At 43.9% G+C, this 23165-nt stretch overlaps 1 protein-coding gene across 1 annotated transcript in view; it reads left to right on the top strand.

Annotated features, from left to right (window-relative positions):
* The window catches only part of MALT1 (MALT1 paracaspase), a gene marked incomplete at both ends in the record, with an annotated part of 58875 nt that overhangs the window by 8972 nt on the left and 26738 nt on the right, over positions 1-23165 (top strand). The window contains 5 exons of the mRNA XM_080714483.1: positions 14731-14852; positions 17890-18040; positions 18711-18889; positions 19517-19613; positions 20880-20912. Coding sequence (XP_080570609.1) covers positions 14731-14852; positions 17890-18040; positions 18711-18889; positions 19517-19613; positions 20880-20912 — 582 coding nt within the window. The remainder of the gene's footprint in view (positions 1-14730; positions 14853-17889; positions 18041-18710; positions 18890-19516; positions 19614-20879; positions 20913-23165) is intronic.

The following is a 23165-nucleotide window of genomic DNA, read 5'->3' as shown; positions in this document are numbered from 1 at the left end:
AGGATGGAACCCAGGGACATTCTACCTCCTAGCCTACACCCCTAGCCCTAGTTTTTATTCTTTATTTTGAAACAGGGTCTCACTGAGTTGCAAAGGACCTCACTAAATAGCTGAGGCTGTCTGCAAACTGTGATCCTCCTGTCTCAGCCTCCCAAATGCTGGGATTACAAGTGTGCGCCACCACACCTGGCTACCTGCCTGAACTTTTAAATAGCACTTTATATTTTGATTTTTGATAAGCCAGCAACTAATAAAAGTATAACCTAGTAAACATCAGTAATCTTCCTTTAAAAGAATCCATTTTGAGCCAAGCATGGTGGTGCATGTTTGTAATCCCAGTACTTCAGAGGCTGAGACAGGAGTATTTCAGGTTCCCAGCCAGCCTCAGCTACCTAGTGAGGCCCTCTACAACTTAGTGAGACCCCCGTTTCAGAATAAAGAATAAAAAAATAGGGCTGTGAGTGTAACTCGGAGGTAGAATGCCTCTGGGCTCTATCCTAGTACCACCAAAAAAAATCCATTTTGCCTCTCATTTTCCTTTTTTGCATTTGATGGAAAATAGGAAAAAGTTTCTTTTGCTTTCTTGCCCCCCCCCAATAGTGCTAGGAATTGAACCCGGGGCATTCTACCTCTGAGCTATACCTTTTAACCCTATTTTATTTTATTAAATTTTGAAACAGAATCTCACTGGGTTGTTGATAATCTCACTAAGCTTCCAAGGCTGGCCATGAACCTGCAACCCTCCTGTCTCAGCCTCCCAAATACTGGGATTACAGGTGTGTGCCACCATGCCTGGCTAGGGAAACAGTTTCTACTTTACCACTAATGCACTGCTTCTGTGAAATTCTATGTCACATGAGCTATGTAGTGTCCATAGGAAGTGGTTGTTACTTGAATGTTGATTATTATCAACATTGTTGAATGTTGTTGAATGTTATTATTATTCAAGTAGTTACTTGAATGTTTCAAAATAAAGAATAAAAAATAGGGCTGGGTGTATATCTTGAAGGTAGAATGCCCCTGGGCTCCACTCCCAGTATAGCAATAAATAAATAAATAAATAAATAGAATTCAGGCAGGTTGTTACATATAAACAAATACATGACTTAATTTCAGTCAAACTTGGTTCCATATACAGGAAATATTTGGGGAATGTAATAAAAACTCAGTAATTTTAGGAAGAAGTAATTTATTGTTAACTTACTATCTGCATCTCATGGATAATCTAAAACTTACTCTATGAGTACTACAGTAAAGAAGTATAAAAATTATAAAGAAAATTTTTAATATTTTACTAAAGATGAGAAAACCATAGGGATTATATTAAGAATGTGCACTCCCATAGACCCACCTTAGTGTGTGGCTTTGCTCATCCACTCAATAAAGATTTACTGTATTCTAATACCTTTGCTATCCCAGGCATTCAGTACTATGAATTTATTTATTTTTAATTTTTTTATTGGTGCATTGTAATCATACATGACATTGGGGTACAAGACTTAAGAGGATATACAAACACACATCATCCAATTGGCCCTCATCCAATCCCCATCCCATTCCCTCCCCGTCCCTTGATACCATGTTTGATTGGTGGTTATCTTTGATACATTTGTTTATGTACCTCCTGAGTTTTAAAGAGGTTCTATCCTCCCCCATCCCATCCCCTCTGACTGGTCACCTTAATTGCTTCGCTATAGGGCCCTTTCTGCAACTCGACCTCCTCCTGTTACCCCTTTCCTCCTAGATTTTGCTAGCTAGGGGAAGCAACTGGTTTTTACTTTCTGTGATATTTCTCTGTGCATGCCACATTGCAAGTTCCAATCCCACTCTTGACATCTCCAGTAGAGGCCTGGCCACCCGGAGGACTCTGATCCCAACCTCGCTGGCTCCAGCACCAGCCCTGCCTCATGGGAGGCCCCGATCCTGGTCTTGCTGGCCCCCATACCAGCTTAACCCCTCGGCTGGCTCTGATCCCAACCTCGGAGGCCCCAGCACCAGACTTGCCTCACGGCAGGCTCCGATCTCGGCCTTGCTGACCCTGGCACCGGCCTAAACCCTCGGTATGCTCCTATCCTGGCCTCGGAGGCCCCAGCACCGGCCTAAACCCTCGGCAGGCTCCTATCCTAGCCTCGGAGGCCTCAGCACCAGCTTTGCCTCACGGCAGGCTCCAACCCTGATCTTACTGTCCCGGCACCAGCCTAACCCCTTGGCAGGCTCCGATCCTGGCCTTGGAGGCCCCAGCACTGGCCTTGCCTCACAGCTGGCTCCGATCCTGGCCTCGCTGACCCTGGCACCAGCCTAACCCCTCGGCAGGCTCCGATCCCAGCCTCGGAGGCCTCAGTAGCAGCCTTGCCTCACGGCAGGCTGGGATCCTGGCCTCGCTGGCCCCGGCACCGACCTTACCCCTCGGCATTCTCCAATCCAGGCCTCGGAGGCCCCAGCACCAGACTTGCCTCGTGGCAGGCTCCGATCCCGGCAACGCTGGCCCTGACATCGGCCTAACCCATCAGCAGGCTCCAATCCAGACCTCGAAGGCCCCAGCACTGGCCTTGCCCCACAGCAGGCTCCAATCCCGGCCTCGGAGGCCTCAGTAGTGGCCTTGCCTCATGGCAGGCTCCAATCCCAGCCTCACTGGCCCCGGCACCGGCCTTACCCCTCAGCAGGCTCCGATCCCGGCCTCGGAGGCCCCAGCACCGGCCTTGCCTTGTGGCAGGCTCCGATCCCGGCCTCAATGGCCCCAGAACCAGCCTAACAGATCGGCAGGCTCCAATCCAGACTTCGAAGGCCCCATCACCGGCCTCACCTCTCGGCAGGCTCCAATCCGAGCACCCTCTTCACTCAGCAGGTTGTCCCACTTTCCGGAGGGTGCATGGTGGTGGCATTCTGCCTCTGGGGTTATTTCTTCAAAAGTTTCAGGTGTATTGCATCAGAACTCTGCCTTTCCTGAGTACTGGCCGCTGCCATTGGCGCTGCCTCCACCATTTTAAATCTTTCCCAAGCTATTTTCCCACACTGCGTGTTGTCCAGTGTTCCTAAGCATGCGCAATGGTAGCATTCCACCTTTGGGATAATTTCTTCAGAAGATCAGGGTGGGTTGGATCCGATCTCTGCCTCTCCCAAATCCACCGCCATCGCGGCCACCGCTGTGCACACCGCCTTCCTCCTGGGTCTCTGCTAAACTCTCTCCTAACAGGTGATGTCCAGGATTCTTAAGGATGTAGAGGAGAAGCAGTCCTCTTTTGTGGGGATTTTTTCCAAAAGTTCCAGTTCAGTTGGATATGTTTTGTCTGCATCTCCAGTATACTGGCTGCCGCTGCGGCCATCTCGACTCCTCTCCAATATTTTTCTTTTCTTTTTTCTTTTCCTCTTTTTTTTTTTTTTAATAAGACAAGACAGTATGTGTGGTTTGAGGAAGTTGTGGCTATCAGGCACTCTGTAGCAATGAATTTTTTTTCTTTCCTCACTTCCAAAAGCGGAGTTCAACAGTCTCACCATGCAGAGCAGATTCTGCTGTTCTAAGCACACCACGGCCTGGTGTAGCACAGCAGAGCTGGGCTCCTCTGTACCCGCGGTTAGGTTTCCTGTTTGGTACCGGGCCTCCCAGAACTTGGGCTCGGCCTCCTGCCCGACACCATGCCTTCCCGGGGGTAGGCCGGGCCATCCGCCCCCCTCCCGGGGCCCAGGGCCTTGCGGCCAAGACCTCCAGACCTTCCAGGGGGCAAGCAGGCCCTGCTCAACCCCCGCCCATGGGCCCAGGGCCTTGCGGCCCAGACCTCCAGACCTTCCAGGGGGCAAGCAGGCCCTGCTCAACCCCCGCCCATGGGCCCAGGGCCTTGCGGCCCAGACCTCCAAAACTACCAGGGGCAGGCATGCCCTGCTGGATCCCGCCTGGTGCCCAGGGCCTTGCAGCCAGACCCCGGTCCTTCCGGGGGACAGGTGTGTCCTGCTAGACTCCCGCCCAGGGGCCCAGGGCCTTGCAGCTGGGACCTCTGGACCTTCCGGGGGACAGGCATGCCCTGCTCGACCCCCACCCGTGGGCCCAGAGCATTCCGGCCCACCCCAGTCCTTCAGGGGGGCAGCCGTGCCCCGCTCGATGCACGCCCAGGGGCCCAGGGCCCTGCGACCTGGCCAGTTCCTTCTGGGAGCCAGGCGTGCCCCCTTGACCCCCGCCCGGGGGCCAGGGCCCTGCGACCTGGCCCGAACCTTCCCGGGGGGCAGGTGTGCCCGCTTTATCCTCGCCCAGTGGCCTAGGGCCTTGAGGTCTGGCCCGGTCTTTCCAGGGGCCAGGTGTGCCCCCTTAACCCCCGTCCGGGGGCCCAGGGCCCTGCAGCCTGGCCCAGTCTTTCCAGGGACCAAGCGTGCACCCTCGACCCCTGCCCGGGGAACCCAGGGCCCTGTGACCGGCCCAAACCTTCCCCGGGGGCAGGCGTGCCCGCTTGATCCCCGCCCGGGGGCCCAGGGCCCTGCGGCCTGGCCCAGTCCTTCCGGAGGCCAGGCCTGCCCCCTCAAGCCCCACCCAGGGGCCTAGGGCCCTAGTACTATGAATTTTTTTTTTTTTTTTTTTTTTTTTGGTAGTACTGGGGTTCCTGGAAGCCCTTCTTCCTCCGGGCTACACTCCCAGACCTATTTTATATTTTTGAAACAGGGTCTCTTACGCCAGCGCGGCTGGCTTCGAACCTGCGCGATCCTCCTGTCTCCACCTCCCAAGCGCGGGGATTACAAGCGTGCTCCACCACGCCTGGCCTGCTAGTACTATGAATTTTAAGATGAATGAAACAAGCCAGCCGTGGTGGCGCACGCTTGTAATCCCTGCGCTTGGGAGGCTGAGACAGGAGGATCACACAGGTTCGAAGCCAGCCTCAGCTACTTAGTGAGGCTCTCAGCAACTTAGCAAGACCCTGTTTCTAATAAAATATTAAATAGGTCTGGGAGTATAGCCCAGAGGTAGAAAGCCTCTGGGTTCCAACCCAGTTCACACACACACAAAAAAAGATGAATGAAACAATAGTTCTACATGGCCAAGCTCATGTGGTGGCACACCTTTGTAATCCCAGTACTTAGGAGGCTGAGTCAAGAGGATCACAGGTTCATGGCCAGCCTTGGGTACTTAGTGAGGCCCTCTGACACTTAGTGAGACCCTGTTTCAAAATAAAGAGTAAAAAAAATAGGACTCAGAGGTAGAATGTACCTGAGTTTCATCCCCAGTACCACAAGAAAAAAAAATTAGTTCTACATGTCGAAAGGTCATAGTTTAACAGTGAAGGCAAATATATCCAAGACAGTTGCAAAAACAAGTATATATTCTTTACTTTGGAATAAGGTGTCACTAAGTTGCAGAGTGCCTCGCTAAGTAGCTGAGTCTGTCCACGAACCTGCGATCCTCTTGTCTTAGCCTTTTAAGTGCTGGGATTACAAGCACACGCGGGCTGAGGGGGTGGGGGGGGGCCTTGGAGGTAGAATGCTTCTGGGTTCTATCTCTACTACCGCAAAAAAAAAAAAAAGTATATTAAAGTACTTTCATCTCATCTCTACTTTTTTCTTTTTTAGTATATTGAGTTCCTGAATCTTAGTGAAAAGCAGAAATATTCTAATCATTTTTTTTCTGTTTTGTAGCTAATGCCCTTTTACTGGAGAGTATTAGTTAATATTCCTCAGAAATTCGGATGATCTTTCCCTGGTAGAAGTCTGGTTAGTATTAGTAAGACAAGTTCTGTCAAGGACTCTCTGAGCAGCTGGGCGTGATGACACAAGCCTTTAATCCCAGTACTTGGAAGGCTGGGACAGGAGGATCACAGGTTTGAGGCCAGCCTCAGCAATTTAGCAAGAGTCTCAGCAACCCAGGGAGTCCCTCTTTCAAAATAAAAAAGGACTTGGGGTGTAGCTTGGAGGTAGCACACCAGTAGGTCCAATCTCTAGCCCAAAACAAAAAGATGGTGTTGACTACGCCTCAGAACAGGCCTTTCAATCCAAATGCAAGAAGGGGAAACTGTAAATTTACTCTGACTAAAGAAGGAATTTCAGTCTGATTTTGCTGTATTCCATTCCAGTTGTTCTGAAACAACAGCCAGAGATAACCCGGGAGATAACTGCGGTGTGGAGCTTCTCTGCCTTTGAGAAGCTGACCACGTTTTCTGGATATGTTTTGATAGCTCTTGTTTTCATAGCCCAGAAGCTGCTGGATGGTCCTGTGATCAACATGAAGTTTTAGGGGCAGGGAAACTCATTCTCACCGTCTCTAGGTTCTGGTTCCAACCCACTTTCTGAAGAAGCCCATGGGACTGACGTTTCCCGTTTGGCGTTCTCTCTCATTGGACTTTTCCGTAGCACATGGGTCAGTCAGGTGTCACTGGAACTACATGTTAGAGAAAATGGCGTAGGTTTTCATCTGTAGCTGGTGGCCATCCCCTTTACCGGCCCTGATAAACTGTTTCCCTGTTTCTATTCCTTTGGACATTTCAGTAAGAATTGAACAAAGAAACCAATGAACATGCTGAAATTGTTTTGAGCCAGAGATCTGTAATGATTCTTTTCAGGTCTTTATTCTTTTGTTTAAGCTTCAAAGACTGTGATCCCAATGAAGGAATTGCCACCATTGGCTTTGTGTACATATGTGAAAATACCAAAGCCAGTCTCAGTACCCTGTGTGGGGATGCGGAGGAACCCAGGGGTCCCTCCAAGTGCTGTGAGCATGAATGTCGCTGTCAACATGATTTACATTGTGATGTGAGACTATAATGCGGTAAAAGTATATCAAAAAGAAAATAGTGAGCCAGGTGTGGTGGTGCACGTTTGTAATCCCAGTACTAGGGAGGCTGAGACAGGAGGATCGCAGGTTCGCAGCCAGCCTCAGCTACTTGGTGAGACCCTGTTTCAAAATAAAAGATTAAAAAGTAGGGCTGGGAATGTAGCTCGGAGGTAGAATGCCCCTGGGTTCCATCCCTGGTACCACACACACACACAAAAAAAAATACTGTGATACCAAAGCAACTCGTAATGGCACCTATATTCATGGAAAATGTAAATAAATTTAGGTATATAATTCAAGATGCTCTTGTTTCTTTCATTTTAAGTGAAAATACTTTGAGTCCAGGTTTATGAGCTCTGTCGATTCTGGTTACAGAGATCAATGCACTTACCTGGATGGACAGAGCAGAGGCTGGAAATGTGGGAGATTTAAGAGAATTAACATTCTGTATATGGGTTGCATCAAAATGAATCTGAAGCATCTTTCCAGCCCCGGTGTTGTGATATTGTCATTTTAGTTCATTATTCATTTAAAAGATGCTTCATTGAGAGCACCTATTGATAAAGGTAGGGGTAAACACTGAGTCTGAGCTTGGTGTGGTGACACACACTTACAATCCCAGTACTTGGGAGGCAAGAAAGGAGGGTTGTGGATTCAAGGACAGCCTCAGCAATGTAGCAAGACTCTCAGTATCCTATTGAAAACATGTTTCAAAATAAAAAATAAAAGAGGGCTGGGGGTGTAGCTTGGAGGTAGAATACCTCTGGGTTTAATCCATAGTACTACAAACAACAACAACAAAAAAAAAAAAAAACTAGGTCTATTGACCTTACATAAATTCAATGCCATTTTCATAATGCTAGAAATTTCTAGGCTGAAAAACTTAGTTATGGATTATTACTGCAGCTGCCTCTTTGACCTATGTATTTTTTTTTTTTTTTGCAGTGTTGGGGATGGAACCCAGGGGCATTCTACCTCCAAGCTACACCCCCAGCCCATTTTTTTATTCTTTATTTTGAAACAGGGTCTCACTGAGTTGCAGAGGGCCTCACTAAGTACCTGAGGCTGTCTGAGAACCATAATCCTCTTGTTTCAGTCTCCCAAATGCTGGGATTACAAATGTGCACTACCATGCCAGGCTGACCTCTGGGTTTCAATGGGCTTTTTCCTTGCCAAGTTAAAAAGTATCCTAATGCAGCCAGGCGTGGTGGTGCATCCTTGTAATCCCAGCATTCGGGAAGCTGAGACAGGAGGATTTGCAGGTTCATGGACAGCCTTGACTGCTTAGGCCCTTTGCAACTCAGTGAGACCCTGTTTCAAAATAAAGAATAAAGGCCGGGCGTGGTGGCGCACGCTTGTAATCCCCGCGCTTGGGAGGCAGGAGGATCGCGCAGGTTCGAAGCCAGCCGCGCACGCTGGCTTAGGAGACCCTGTTTCCAAATAAAAATGTAAAAATAGGTCTGGGAGTGTAGCCCGGAGGTAGAAGGGCTTCCAGGAATCCCAGTACCACCAAAATAATAATAATTAATAATAATAATAATAATAATAATAATAATAATAAAATAGGGCTGAAGGTATAGCTCGGAAGTAGAATGCCCCCCGGGTTATATCCCCAGTAGGGAGTGGGAGAGGTATTCTAATGCTGTATAAAAATAATTTATTCCATGGATATTTTGTTTCATGGATATCAGAAAATGTGGATTATTCCCCAAAAATAAAATAACCAAGAAATGAGAAAAAATAAAGATGGTATAGGTGGGGAATGGGAATAAGCAAGAAATAGAGAGAGAATGAGAAAGCCAGTCTGGTGGCGCACCCTTGGGAGGCTGAGACAGGAGATCACAGGTCAAGGGCAGCCTCAGCAATTTAGTGAGGCCCTCTGCAGCTCAGTGAAACCCTGTATCCAAATAAAAATAAAATTGGACTGGAGGTGTAGCTCAGAGGTAGAATGGCCCTGGGTTCAATCCGCAGTTCCACACAAAAAAATAATAAATAAATAAGTAAATAAATAAATAAAAAGTAAGTAAGTAGGACTGGAGGGTGTAGCTCATAGGTAGATTGCCTCTAGGTTCAATCCTCAAAAAAAAAAAAAGGTGTATCTGGGCATGGAGTATTTGATTTTAGGCAACTGAACAAGAGATGTGATGGAGAAACTAGATGTAGCCACAGCAAATACAAATGGAAATTGACTTGTGGGGAACACACATTGGCTGTGTGAAAGGGGAGATTTTTAACGGAAGAAAGATATTTATTCTGGAACAATGTCGTGCATATGTACTTTTCTGTTATAGCTTAGAAGTTTTCAGAGTAGTTTTGAGAAGGCAGTGTTCTTTTAGATGGGAGCTGAAAAAAAATGTTTGATTCATGGCTTGTGAGAGTAAGGGCACTTTAATACGTCCGGCAGGTCTGTGTCGGGAAAAGGCATTTGTAAATGACATCAGTATTTATGTGCTTTGTGAGAATAACTTAAACCTACAATGAATTTTCTTGCCAAATCAAGAATCGCGCCCTAATTTACCTTTTTGTAATTCTAGTAGTGCTTTCAGTTTTGTTGTATTGTTTAATATCATGACTCTGTGTGTGTGTGTTTTGAAAGCTTAATCCTTAGTTCCATCATACCTGGCCACATTCTCCCAGGCTTACAGGAAATCAAGTAACTTCTCTTGACTTCTTTGCCGATGTTATCTGAAAATATGCTTGTTTGCCAGGAAGCTGTGCATTCACCATTGAAAATAGAACTTTCATTTCTCTGCCGTGATACATCATCCTGCCTAGCACTGTACCAGACCGTTTCCTTACGTTTGTTCAGCACCTTCTGACTAGTGGGCGCTGCATGGGGCGGTTAAGGGTTGACCATAGTTCCCTGTCGCACAAGACCGCGTGGGAGGAAGGAAATGTGTGTGGTTAAGATGGAAGGTATTGCAACTTCTCTTCTTTACTACTTACCAGGGGTGGTTTCCAAATCTCATGTTGCCTTTCAATGTGTAGTCTTTGGTTTAATAAGTTATAAATATACATGCTTGTTTGTTGAAGGCTAGATTATTAAAGTTTGGTGTAGGGCTGATTTATAAACTGTGAGCTGGAATGTGCATTAAAAACCATCCAGTAAGCCAGGTGATGTGGCACATGCCTGTGATCCCCGTACTTGGGAGGCTGAGACAGGAGGATCGTAGGTTCAAGGCCAGCCTCAGCAACTTAGTGAGACCCTATTTCGAAATGCAAAACAAAACAAAGGGCTGGAGGTATAGCTCAAAGGTACAGTGCCTCTGGGTTCAATCCCCAGCTCCCCCACAAAAATTATTTAGTCTTATGTCCCACAAAAAGGAAGGATACCTTTCAGAATATCATCTCCTTCCAGTTACATCTTTCATTCCATTGTAAGACTTCTAGGGAGGAGGAGGCCTTTGACTTTCTCTTGTCTCTTTTTATAGTCACAGAGAACATTTGCCAGGGTAAATTTTTGAGTAGTGTCATGGTATGAAATTGCCCTCTGCCAGACACACTTCCTTCAGTAAGGTACACTTACGGGGGCAGAAGATGGGATCACTATGTAGAATGGATATTTTAGCATAGAGGGTTTGGGTCTTTCTTTCTTTCTTTCTTTCTTTCTTTCTTTCTTTCTTTCTTTCTTTTCTTTCGTGGTACTGGGGATTGAACCCAGAGGCATTCTACCTTCAAACTACATCCGCAGTCCTATTTTCTATTCATTTTGAAACAGGATTTCACTAAGTTGAGGAGGGCCTCAGTAAGTAGCTGAGATTAGCTGCAAACCTGTGATTCTCCTGTCTCAGCCTCCCAAGTACTGGGATTACAAGCATAGAGTTTTATAGTCGAGAAAACCTAGGTTTGCATCCTGCTCCTGCCATTTTACAATGAAAAAAGGGAAATTAGTTCCAGAAAGGTCAAATCAGCTATTCAAGGTCATTTAAGTGACCTCCTGCACGTTGTTTATTTTTTATTGTAACAGAGTTGTTGGGTTTTTTTTAATGAGGGTACTGGAGATTGAACCCAGAGGCAGTCTACCTTCAACCTATACCCCGCAGCCCTATTTTATTTTTTATTTTGAAGCAGGTTTCACTAAGTTGCCGAGGGACCTTGAACCCATGATCCTTCTGTCTCAGCCCCCCAAGTACTGGGATTACAGGTGTGGGCCACTGTGCCTGGCTGTAATATAGATTTAATTTAGCTCTACCTGAATGGATATTTTGAAGGTTAATAATAAAAAATGCCTAGTGGTATAAAATAGTTATTGCTAAGTATAGCAATAGTTGCTGCTCTAATAAAATTGCCATTACGGTAACTTTTATCCCTATTGTGCACATTCATTCAGCAGCTGTGTGTGAGCGCCCACTGTCATCATTTCCCAGCCGCTCTTCTAGGTGCTGGATAGACGGGTGACTAAGACAAGCACGGTCCTTGCTCACACCGAGCTTCTGTTTTACTAGGTAAGACAGGCACAGTAAGAACGGGCATTTCAGGTAGTAATGAGTGCGGCGGAGGAGACAAAGCGGGGCAAATGTGATTGAGAACTGGGGACAGGGGAGTAGCTAATTTAGAGATTTTTTTTTTTTCCCCAGAGGAGGTAAAATTTCAGTAAGAGATCTAAATGACGAGAAAGGAAAGAGGCTGCCAGGAAATGAAACCTAGGGGCTTGGAGTAGGAGACCCAGCAGAAGACTGGTAAGGGGGAAGATCTGGAAGACAGCTTGGCTTAGGAGAAGGAGGACCCAGAGGCCGCAGCATGGGGGCCTGGGGGAGGACAAGAAGGGGTGAGGAGAGGTCGCTCGCGTGGGACCGCCTGGCCACGGTCAGGCGTCGGTGTTTTATTAGGCAGCAGAGGGTTTTTATCGCAGGAGTGATATAGAATAATTTATATTTTAAAGAGACATTGGGGCCTAATAATCCCAGAGACTCTGGAGGCAGACACAGGAGGATTGCCAATTTGGACCCAGTTGAAGCAACTAGCGAGACCCTGTCTCAAAACAAAAGGGCTGGGGGTGTCGCTAAGACATTTGCAAACAGGCCATAATGGTACTTTACTCCAGAGCTGATGGTGGCTTGGGTTGAGAACACGGCCTAATGGACAGGACTCACAGTTAGACCGCATGTGTAGCGCGCAGAGGGCAGAGGGGCGCTCCAGGAACTGCTGAGATCCTGACCTGAGTCCCCGGCCAAGGCGGAGGCTGCGAGGCTGCTTGGCCATCCTGCGGGGAGGAGGCGTGTGGGGCCTGGCAGAGGAGTCAGTTTGTGTTGGGAGGGATTGGAGACAGATGCATTTTGAGATCTTTGTAAGATCTTTATATTTTAGCCAGGGTAGCCAAAACTATATTCTTCAGGTTTAATCTTATTCCTTTCGTCAGTGCGACTTTTTCTCCCTCTTTTTGTCCCTAAACTTGAAAATCAGAATGTGTGTCTCTCAAAGCCGTACTGTCAGACTTCCTAGGCAGATGAGTGGTAAATACGGTGACATTAAAATTCCGTGCTACTGATTTGCTGGCCTCATTTTCTGACTTGACTACCATTCAGAAAAAATTCAGAAAAATTGTGAACCGCATCCAATCTGGGCTAATCCGGCCTCAACATAAGGGATTGATGAACATAGAGGCTCTCACCTGTCAAGAGCCATAAACTCCTTTGGAGAAGTTATACTCTCGTTACCAAAGGTTGTTCAGGATTTCTCCTGACCCTCGAATGTGCTACGTATGTGATAAATAATTATTCCAGTCTTACTTTGATTTCCTATCTCTCTGGTATGGACTTCACATTCCTATTTTACTTTGTAGATTTTTTTATAGACAGTTTAGTATCTTTGACAGAATAAGATTGCTATTGTTTGTATTTTCTCCTCACCACTTAGAATCTAGTGAGGCTTTTTGTTGTTGCTGCTGCTACTCCTTTGCATTGCTGGTCATGAAGGGAAAACACTGTTATGAGGTCATTTTCAGGAGAGATAAGCAAAGAAAACAAAACTACATGCAGGAAATTAAGTTTTAGTGACCTTTTCTTCGTCCTTCCCCAAAACCAGTTAACCCAGTTTGATGTATTGTAAGCTTGGCACATGTAAAACTTCCTAGCTTTTTTTTTTTATACCGTCAGTTATCTATTGCTGCACACTACATTTTCCCAAGCCAGGCATGGTGGCACACGCCTATCATCCCAGTTCTTGGGAGGCCAAGACAGGAGAATCGCACAGGTTTGTGGCCAGCCTCAGCAACATAGTGAGACTCTCGGCAACCTAGCCAAACCCTGTTTCAAAACAAAAACAAAAGGCTGTGGGATCGCTTGGAGGTAGAATGCCCCTGGGTTCAATCCCCAGTACCAAAACAAAACAAAAAAATTACCCCAAAGCCTAAAGCTTGAAACAGCAGCCATTTATTATAATAAGTTATAAAGATAGGAATCCAAATTAGGTCTCTCATGAGGCTCAAACTATCACCTGAAGGCTGGACAGCTGGGAATCCTCGCTCAGAAGGCTCCCTCGCCCAGCTCTTGTCTCGCGACCTCGTTTCCTGGCTGGTTCTGGCAGGGGCCCTCAAGTCCTTTCCCTGCCTGTTCGGCCTTACAACATGGCAGTGTGTTTACCACGGTGAGCAGTTGAGAGTGCAGTGCACGTGTCCCATTTCTGATGCCAAGATTTTCTTCGAAGCTCCTGTCAAATGTTTTCCAAGTTTTTGATGCTGGTATTTATCCCCCACATGAGAAATGTTTGCATCACAAGTATCAAATTTATACCCTGCTATTCCTGAGCCTTTTTGCTTCTAAAATAGGTTGCATTTTGATGGTAAATCATAATACACTTGTTTGATGACTGTTTTGATGGTATCATCTTCATCTACTTGGGGTTGCTATGATAGAATGCCTTACACTGGGTAGTTTATGATGAACAAAAATTTTTTTCCAACTGTTCTAGAGACTGGGAAGTCCAAGTATAATTAAACTCAGGAGCATTTTACCTCTGGGCTACATCTCCTGCCTTTTTTTTTAATTTTTAAGGATTGAGTTTTCAGCACAAGAATTTTTTTAAATTTGGTACACTATAGTTTCACATCATAATGTGGATCATATTGACAGTGGCATACCTCCACACAGTCCTTGGTGCCCTCCCTCCTCTTTCCCTCCCCCCCCCCACAATGAGTGTCCAGGTTAACCACGCTACATTCACACTTTCACACATATTCGAATGTAGCTCCTCCATTAATCAACCTCAGCCTTCTTCCTTCCTTACCCCTCCTCTCTGTCTTTGCTGGGGTTTCCCGTCCATTATCTGGAGTCCCTCTGGTATCCCTAATACTCGCTAGCTTGGGCATATTAGAGAAAACATACGTCCCTTCTCTTTCGATGCCTGGCTGCTCTCACTTAACATAATGCTCTCCAGGTCTTTCCATCTTGCGAATGACATGATTTTGTTCTTTGTTGCTGAGTAGAACTCCATTGTGTGTATTTCTCATAATTTTGCATCTGTTGATGGACACCTAGGTTGCTTCCATATTTTGGCTCTTGCGAATTGTCCAGCACAAGAATTTTGGGCAACATATTCAGACCACTGACAGTAAAAAAAAAAAAACAAAACCAGGAAGTTTTACATTTGCCAAGCTTACAATAGATAAACTGGCTTAACTGGTTTTCGGGAAAGGGAAAGGAAAAAGGAAAGATCATTAAAACCTAATTTACTGCACAAGAAGTGTTAGATGTGGGAAGAAACATATCTAAGAATTGAAATATGGCAAATAGTTTTGTTCCCTACTCATGTGGAAATCAAGTAAATCAAAGCCTTTTGTGGGTAAGTCTCTTTCCTCGTGCTCTGTGGTTTTACAAAGCCTGTAACTCACAAACTCATTAAAGGATGTGGAAGAAGATGTAAAGGGGTGATTTGTGATAAAAATAAATATTACAAGTTATTTCCAAGAGATTTCTTTCTTTATTTTGTTATATATATATATACAAGGAGAACTTTTTGTGTGACTATTTATTTAACTTTTTTTTAAGGATTAAAGATCACTGTAAACCCAGAATCCAAGGCAGTATTGGCTGGACAGTTTGTGAAACTGAGTTGCCGGGCAACTGGACATCCTTTTGTACAATATCAGTGGTTCAAAATGAATAAAGAGGTAACTTTTTATCATGTCTTCTAATTCCTTTTTTGTAAGAATCGAAAATAATAGAAAATCAATCAATATTATTGTCCCAAAGGAGATTTTAGGCATTTGGTTAAAAAAATCTAATAGACATTGTTAATATTATTCGGTATTCAATAATCATTATCATAACATAATTCTAATATTTTCTTGTAAAAAAATAAGCAATCATAAAATAAATTTTCTACTTTTAAACTTTATGGAAAATAGGGATAACTTAGGGCAATAGTGTTGGCAAGTAGGAAAAATCCTAGTACATTCTAAGGTATCTCTACAAAGTTCTTTAGACAGGTTTTGTTCCAACCAACATTTTTACTTAAAAGATTTTCAAGGCTATACAGAAAGATAATGAAATATTTATTTATTTATGTATTTATTTATTTATTTATGCATGCATGCATGCATTACTGGGGGTTGAACCCAGGGACATTCTACCTCTAAGCTACACCCCCAGCCCTATTTTATTTATTTTATTTTATTTATTTATTTATCTTGCGGTACTGGGGATGGAACCCAGGGGCATTCTACATTCGAGCTACACCCCCAACCCTATTTTTATTCTTTATTTTGAAACAGGGTCTCACTGAGTTGCAAAGGGCCTCACCAAGTAGCTGAGGCTGGCCGCAAACTGTGATCCTCCCGCCTCGGCCTCCCAAGTCCTAGGATTGCAGCGTGCGCCCCGCGCCCGGCTCCCCTCCCACGCTTCTGCCAGTCTCTCTCCTCGTTTATTTGAAGTCTTTTTTGCTCCCCGCTTTCTGTCTGGTGTCCACCATATGAGAGAAAACACACGACCCTTACTTTCTGAGCCTGGCTAATCTCACTCAGCAGCGTATTTTGTAGTTCCATTCTTTTTCCTGTCAGTGACATAATTTTGTTCTCCTTCAGGGCTGAGTAAAATTCCATTTTGTGTCTCTACCCATTTCCTAACCCACTCGTCTGCCAACAGACCCCTAGACTGTTCCTTAGCTCGGCTACTGTGAGTTATGCTACCCTCACAGGGACATGCCTGGATCACTAGCGAGATCACGGAGCTAGACCTCTAACCCCGCCCGTCTGTGAGTAGAATGCAGGCTCACATTCCTTTCCACTTATGGACAGATTGGCTACTTCCAAGTGTTGTGTGCAGATGTGTCACTATCCCTGTGAAAGTCTGCATTATGATGTGAGACTGTACTGCACCAATAAAGTGTAAAAATAAACTAAAATAGCATATAAGAATTCTCATTCCCTGAAAGTTCTTTGAGCCGCCCTGCGAAGAGGGACTTCTCGCTGGTGTCCCGCTCTCGTGGGCCTTTTTCCTGATTCCTCCCCGGCCCTCACTCCCTTCCCTTTACCACCGCACCTTGAAACTCCACACACGCTCTTTCCAACCTGCTCATCGTAGTCATTCAGCTTTCTCCTAAACTTGATGCTAAGGCTAACTTCGCAAATCTGAAACCAAATAAAAGAGCCATGAGATGATGCTCTTTCTTTATATGGATCGCTTTTTATGCAGTGGAAGAAATTTGTAGATTTGGACTTGTACCGTTATTTCCAGCCCTTAACACAAAAGAAAGGTAGAACAGTCTTAGAATGAAGTAAAAAGGCTGCATCTAGGCTTTGGCGCTGTTGGCCATATAAATAAACTCTTCTCACCAGAGATTTATAAAAATTAAATATGTACCTCGGCTCTTGTGAGATGGCAGCAAAAGGCATTTTTTACCATTTTTCTCCAATTGCAAATTTGCTTTGATTTTAATAAATGCTTTTTGAAAGAAAAGCAATGTAAAAAATCTACTATAAGAGTATCATGGGCCGGGCGTGGTGGCGCACGCTTGTAATCCCCGCGCTTGGGAGGCGGAGACAGGAGGATCACGCTGGTTCGAAGCCAGCCTCGCTGGCTTAAGAGACCCTGTTTCAAAAAATATAAAATAAGTCTGGGAGTGTAGCCCAGAGGTAGAAGGGCTTCCAGGAACCCCAGTACCACCAAAAAAAAAAAAAGAGTATCATGACCAGGCGTGGGGCACAACCTTGTAATCCTAGCATTAGGGAGGCTGAGACAGGAGTATCGTGGTTTGAAGACAGCCTCAGCTACTCCTTAGTGAGGCCCTTTGCAACTCAGTGAGAGTTTAAAATAAAGAAAAAATAGGGCTGGGGGTGTCGCTCGGAAGTAGAATGCCCCCGGGTATCACAAAAAAGAAGATGGGAGGATCATAGGTTTGCAGCCAGCCTCAGCTACTTAGTAGGACCTCCACAACTCTGTGAGACCCTGTTTCAAAATAAAGGTGAAAAAATAGGGCAGGGAGTATAGCTCAGAGGTCATATGCCCCTAGCTTCCACCTCCATTACCACACACATTAAAAAATCTACATTAAGTATATCATTCATAAAATGTGTCCTGACTAGAGAAAGGTAGAAATGGGATGTAGCCACTCGAGGAAGCTCCGTGGCAACGTGCCCAAGTTGGAAAGACGGTGGTGACGAGGGGCAGAGCGGGGTGGCCACGCCCTCCGCCACCCACACACCCGCCATACCTTTCCCTCAAAGCAGCCCAGTATGTTGGGTTCAGGAGTCTGTCCTCTTCAGAGTCGCAGATGAGGAGTGGCTCTCGAGGTGAAATCCGTTGCCCGGGTATTCACATGCTTTGGTGAGAACTGAAAGTGACAGGCGCGTCGGACCCTCTGGGTTCTCTCGCCGCCCTGATGTGTGTCGTGTTATAGGCGACTTAGCTAACACAGGTTGCAGTCGCAAATTCTTTGAGTACTGAGCAACTGAAGCGTTTGAATGGCAGAGCAGGTGGTTTTCTGTTGGCAAGCTTCTGGAAGGCATTTGGGGGACAACCCACTTTGCTTTTAGGAAAGACTGGATTTCTGATCAGCCCTAAATAATAAAATGCTATTTTAGAACTTGGAGGGGAAAAAAGAGACAGACTCGCCAAGCTCCATGCTGACCTCATAGGTCCTGTGCAGCATGCTTTAGATGTGTTTTTGAAGAGTCGTTCACCTTCATTCCCTTGTTGATTCTTTCACAGATTCCATACGGAAATGCCTCAGAACTTATTTTTAACGCGGTGCATGTAAAAGATGCAGGCTTTTATGTCTGCCGCGTGAATAATAATCTCACCTTTGAGTTCAGCCAGTGGTCGCAGCTGGATGTGACAGAAGTAACAGAGAGCCTCCAGAGTAAGTGACAAAAGAAATTTAGTGTTGGTCGGTCGGTCGGTTGGTTGTCTTAACTTGTTTTTCTTAAAAGAACCTCAAAGTATCAACATAGTACCACAAGCTCTCAGATGGACTGTGTCCAATGCAAAGTCACTGCCCATTTATGTTTGATCCCACGTGGGTTGTTGAGTGTGCCTGTATGTGTGTGTAACTCAAAATAGTTTCTCCTCATTACTTCTATTTTCTTGAGTACGCCTGCCGGTTAACTTTTTTAACCCAGAATTTTCTAAACTTACCCGCATCATTCTTTTATCCACAGAATATCTCTTAATGTTTCTGGGAGTACTGTGGTTTCTTGAAACTTAGAGAAGTGTTTTTGTTTGTTTTGAGATTTTTTTCATGCATGTGGTACTAGGGATTGAACCCAGGGACATTATAACTCCAGTCTACACCCAAGTCCTTTTTATTTTTTTATTTTGAAACAGGGTCTCACTAACTTGCTGAGGCTGGTCTCAAACTTTAAATCCTCCTGTCTCAGCCGCCCAGATACTGAGATTACAGGTGTGCTCCACCGTACCGAGATTGAGAGGTGTCAAAACTAATCATGAACTTGGACACATCTATTGTTTTTTTATTATAGAGAGAAATTATTCTAATTTTAACCTAGAGGTTTTTTTTCTTCCAATTTAAGAAAGTGTGGATGGCCTCTCTGAATCCAGGCTGCAAATCTGTGTTGATCCAAAGTCCCAAAGGCTGATGCCAGGCGATACACTGGTTTTACAGTGTGTTGCTATTGGAAGCCCTATTCCTTACTACCAATGGTTCAAAGATGAATCGCCATTAATTCATGAAACAAAGAAGCTATACATGGTAGGTACTTTAATAATGGGAGTTTTTTGAAGGTTAAAGTATAAAACGGTACAATGAAAATGAAAAGTAAATACTAAAATTTATATTCTTTGGGGTATTTTGTATTTTTAATATTTTTATTTCAATTTTTTTTCCAGTACTGGGGCTGGGACCCAGGGGCATTCTACCTCTGAGCTACACCCCCAGCCCTATTTTTTGTTCTTTATTTTTGAAACAGGATTTCACTGAGTTGCAAAGGGCCTAAGTAGCTGAGGCTGGCTGTGAACCGTGATCCTCCTGTCTCAGCCTCCCAAATGCTGGGATTACAAACATGCACCACCGCGCCCGGCTTTTATTTCAAGTTTTTTGCGCTTTAATAATTGGTTGTTAAGATTTGCAAAGGCGTTAGAATTCAACCCAGACTTCCGTGTAAAATGTCAGACAGAATCACACCAAATGTGCCATTGGTGAAGTCGTGTTTCTGTTCACTTGCCAGTGTTTAGGTTGGTGAATGGAATAGTCTAAGGATGCTCACAGTCTTTTGAAATGTTATGTTTGGAGTTTTCCTTAATACAGAATGACTTTTTCTCCAAGCCAATTTCATTAAAACTCAAGAGGAAATATCTGCGTGCTCTAATATTAACACAGGTGCCGTACGTGGATTTGCAACATCAGGGAACGTACTGGTGCCGTGTATACAATGATCAAGACAGTCAAGATAGCAAGATGGCAGAAGTCACCATAGGTAAGCAGTGACACTCACACAGCAAGTGGGATGTAGTACAAGCTGAAACGGAAACATCTAAGCAAAGGAAATTCTGTTTTTTACCCAGTATTATTTAAAAGTGTGTTAAGGCCGGGCATGGTGGCGCACACTTGTAATCCCTGCGCTTGGGAGGCAGAGACAGGAGGATTGTGCAGGTTCGTAACCAGCCTCGCTGGCTTAAGAGATCCTGTTTAAAAAAAAATAAAAAAATAAAAATATATATATATATATACACACACACACACACACACACACACACACACACACACATAGATAGATGTGGGAGTGTAGCCTGGATATAGAAGGGATTCCAGGAACCCCAGTACCACCAAAAAAAAAAAAAGTGTGTTAAGGCCGGGCGTGGTGGCACACGCTTGTATTCCCTGCTGCTGGGTGGCGTAGACAGGAGGATCACGCAGGTTTGTAGCCAGCCTCTCTGGCTTAAGGCACCCTGTTTCCAAATAAAAATATAAAAATGGGTCTGGGAATGTAGCCCGGAGGTAGAAGGGTTTCCAGGAACCCCAGTACCACCAAAAAAAGAGAAAAAAAAGTGTGTTAAGTATGAGGAATTAATATTGTTTATGTAGAAATTTGAGACTAAAATCATAATCTGAGTTCATATACAAATAGCAAAAAGAACAAGAAAGAGAGCTGTTTAAAGAACTTTTGTTATTTTTGTATGTTATCCTTTATTTTGAATATGTATATCAATAGCCAGGCGTGGTGGTGCACGCTTATAATCCCAGCATTCGGGAGGCTGAGACTAGAGGATCGCGGTTCGCAGACAGCCTCAGCTACTTAGTGAGGCCCTCTGCAACTCAGTGAGACCCGGTTTCAAAATAAAGAATAAAAATAGGGCAGGGGGTGTGTCTCGGAGGTCAAATGCCCCTGGGTTCCATCCCCAGATCCACACACACAAAAAAAAAATTAAATAGATATATCAAAAACAGTTTCCTTAAAGCTTCAAATACAAAAACTTAATCTGGTAGGAAAAGATTTGTAATAAAACATTTTAAAAAGCAAACATCACTGAGATATAAAAGAAAAAAGTATTTATCCATTAACAGTCCCCATTATGAGCGGCATAATTTGGGAGCTTGGATTTAAGTTTAATATGTTTGCAGTTACGTTGTGAGAAGTAGAAGGTGTTAATACGTGTGTTGCGTGTTTATCTCTCTGCTTAATGACGGCCCTTCCTAAGATCACACGTTATAATATATTCAAATTTGTTTTCTCTGAAACAAGGAAGAACAGATGAGGCAGTGGAATGCACTGAAGGTAGTGTAATTCTTTGGTTTGAGACCAAGTCTCCTGCATGCTGGTTACTCTGGGGACTGGCGGAGTGCTCTAACTTACTGGGTGCCGGGATGGAAAAAATACTGCTGCTAAGAAATGATTTTGCTTAAAGGATATTGTATCTTAGTTCTTGAAGTCTTATAAATTGCCACAGACACCACAAAAATAATCTTCAGTTGATTTTCTGTTGCATATACAAACAAACTCCTGCCAGGCGCGGTGGCACACGCCTGTAATCCCGGTACTTGGGAGGCCAAGACAGGAGGATCACAGGTTCAAGGCCGGTCTCAGCTTCTACTTAGCAAGGTTCTCCACAACTTAGCGAGACCCTGTTTCAAAACAAAAAATGAAAAGGGCTAGGGGTGCAGTTCAGAAGTAGATTGCCCCTGAGTTCAATCCCTAGTCCAAAAAAAAAAAAAAAACGGACAAAGCCCCTGTATAACATGTTTTTAACAATGAACATTGTGATTAATCTTTAGTGTTAATCTTTAGTGTTAATAAAATGTATGAAAATAGCTATATTGTCATGAACATTTGTTCAGATTATTTTATCCCTTAGGTATGATAAGAAGCTCTCAAATGAGTCTGTAAACTCTATAAAAGGTTTCAAAATAGAATATTTAGTGTTTAATACATGTTTTATCAAATATTAAATATTTTTAAAATAATGTTAAGATTTTTGAAGCTATGAGACTGGATAAATCTATCATGTGACCTTGACCATAATCTGTAACTGAACTGAAAATAGAACTGAAAATCTATTTAAATACAAGTTGCTTATTTGTCTTAATTAATCAAAGCATTGTACTTAAATTATAAGAGTAAATATTAAAACTCAGATCACTTCCCCTTACTATGATATTACATTAGTTTACAAAATTAGGTCTTTGGATAGCAAAGTATTTTTTTCATTTTCTGCCTCTTCAAACTATTACATAATCTTAGGCTTTACGTGATTAAAGTAAGAAAATAATATTAAATCATATTTTTCCTGGTTTTTCTATCTATCTACTTTGAAATGCAATAATACTGTATTCATTCCTGATACGTACTTGTAAACAAGAATTCTCTCACCAGAGGGAATTCCAACCCCATGGTCTGTTAGCCCTGTGTAAGGGAAGCCACATGATTTCTTTCTCTCCTGCTTCCTTTTGCCTGACTGCATGGTTTTTAAACACCCTAACACCGGACACCTCTAACAGTAGATGTGAGCGCTGCTGTTGGGCTTTGGGTAATGCATGTGATAATCACCCTGCGGTGCTGCTTCTGTACCTGCACAGTGTGATCTTTTCAGTGGTAAAAACTACTAGTTTTATTTTTGTTTTGTTTTTCTGTTCAGAACATGCAAAATAAAAACTGTGAAGTTGCTCCAAAAATTCCAGACAGAAAAATTAAATCCAACTTTTTTTCTAAAAAGTCTATAAAATTAAGATATTTTATAGTTGATGGATGGACACATACTGTGAACAGTGTCCTATATTTTATCTCTCTTGACCTACAAAATACTATGCTGTTTATTTCATTTTATGTATTTTGTTAACTATTCTTGATTAGGAAAAGGTGTGGGACTGAGTAGATGAAACAGAAGGGATTCTAGGCAGTGAAACTATCCTGTATGATAATCCTAATAGTGAATGCACGTGTACAGATTTTAAACAACCATTTAAGAAGCCAGAGGAAGAAGCTCCGAGATGGAATATAGAATATGTCAAAATCTAATGTATGAAACAACCACACTGAAAGAAAGTAGATTAAGGTGCTGACCTAAGCATCTGGAAATGAGTCTAGTCTAAGACTGAAGGAAGAAGTTGTGCATACGCTGCGCCCTAAGTAAAGACCCTCTTAAATTGATTTTATGTTATATAGAAGGATAAAATTCTTGTACAACACCGTGAATAGTATAACATTGAGCCAGGTGTGGTGGTGAACACTTGTAATTCCAGTACTTGGGAGGTTGAGACAGGAGAATGATAGGTCCAAGGGCAGCGCCAGCAAGAAGCAAGACTCTCATCAACCTAATGAGACTCTGTTTTCAAATAAGAATTGAAAAATAGGGCTGGGAGTGTAGCTCAAAGGCAGAATGCTCCCAGGTTCAATTTCCAGTACCACAAAAAAAAAAAATTAGTGTAAGATTTACAGTTAATTTTTATCCCCATAATTTTTTTTTTTGGTGGTACTGGAGTTCCTGGAAGCCCTTCTACCTCCGGGCTACACTCCCAGACCTATTTTTACATT

This window comes from Muscardinus avellanarius (genome assembly GCF_963383645.1).
Source record: "Muscardinus avellanarius genome assembly, chromosome: 17".
NCBI classification, from domain to species: domain Eukaryota; kingdom Metazoa; phylum Chordata; class Mammalia; order Rodentia; family Gliridae; genus Muscardinus; species Muscardinus avellanarius.
This window is presented reverse-complemented; position numbering and strand designations above follow the sequence as displayed.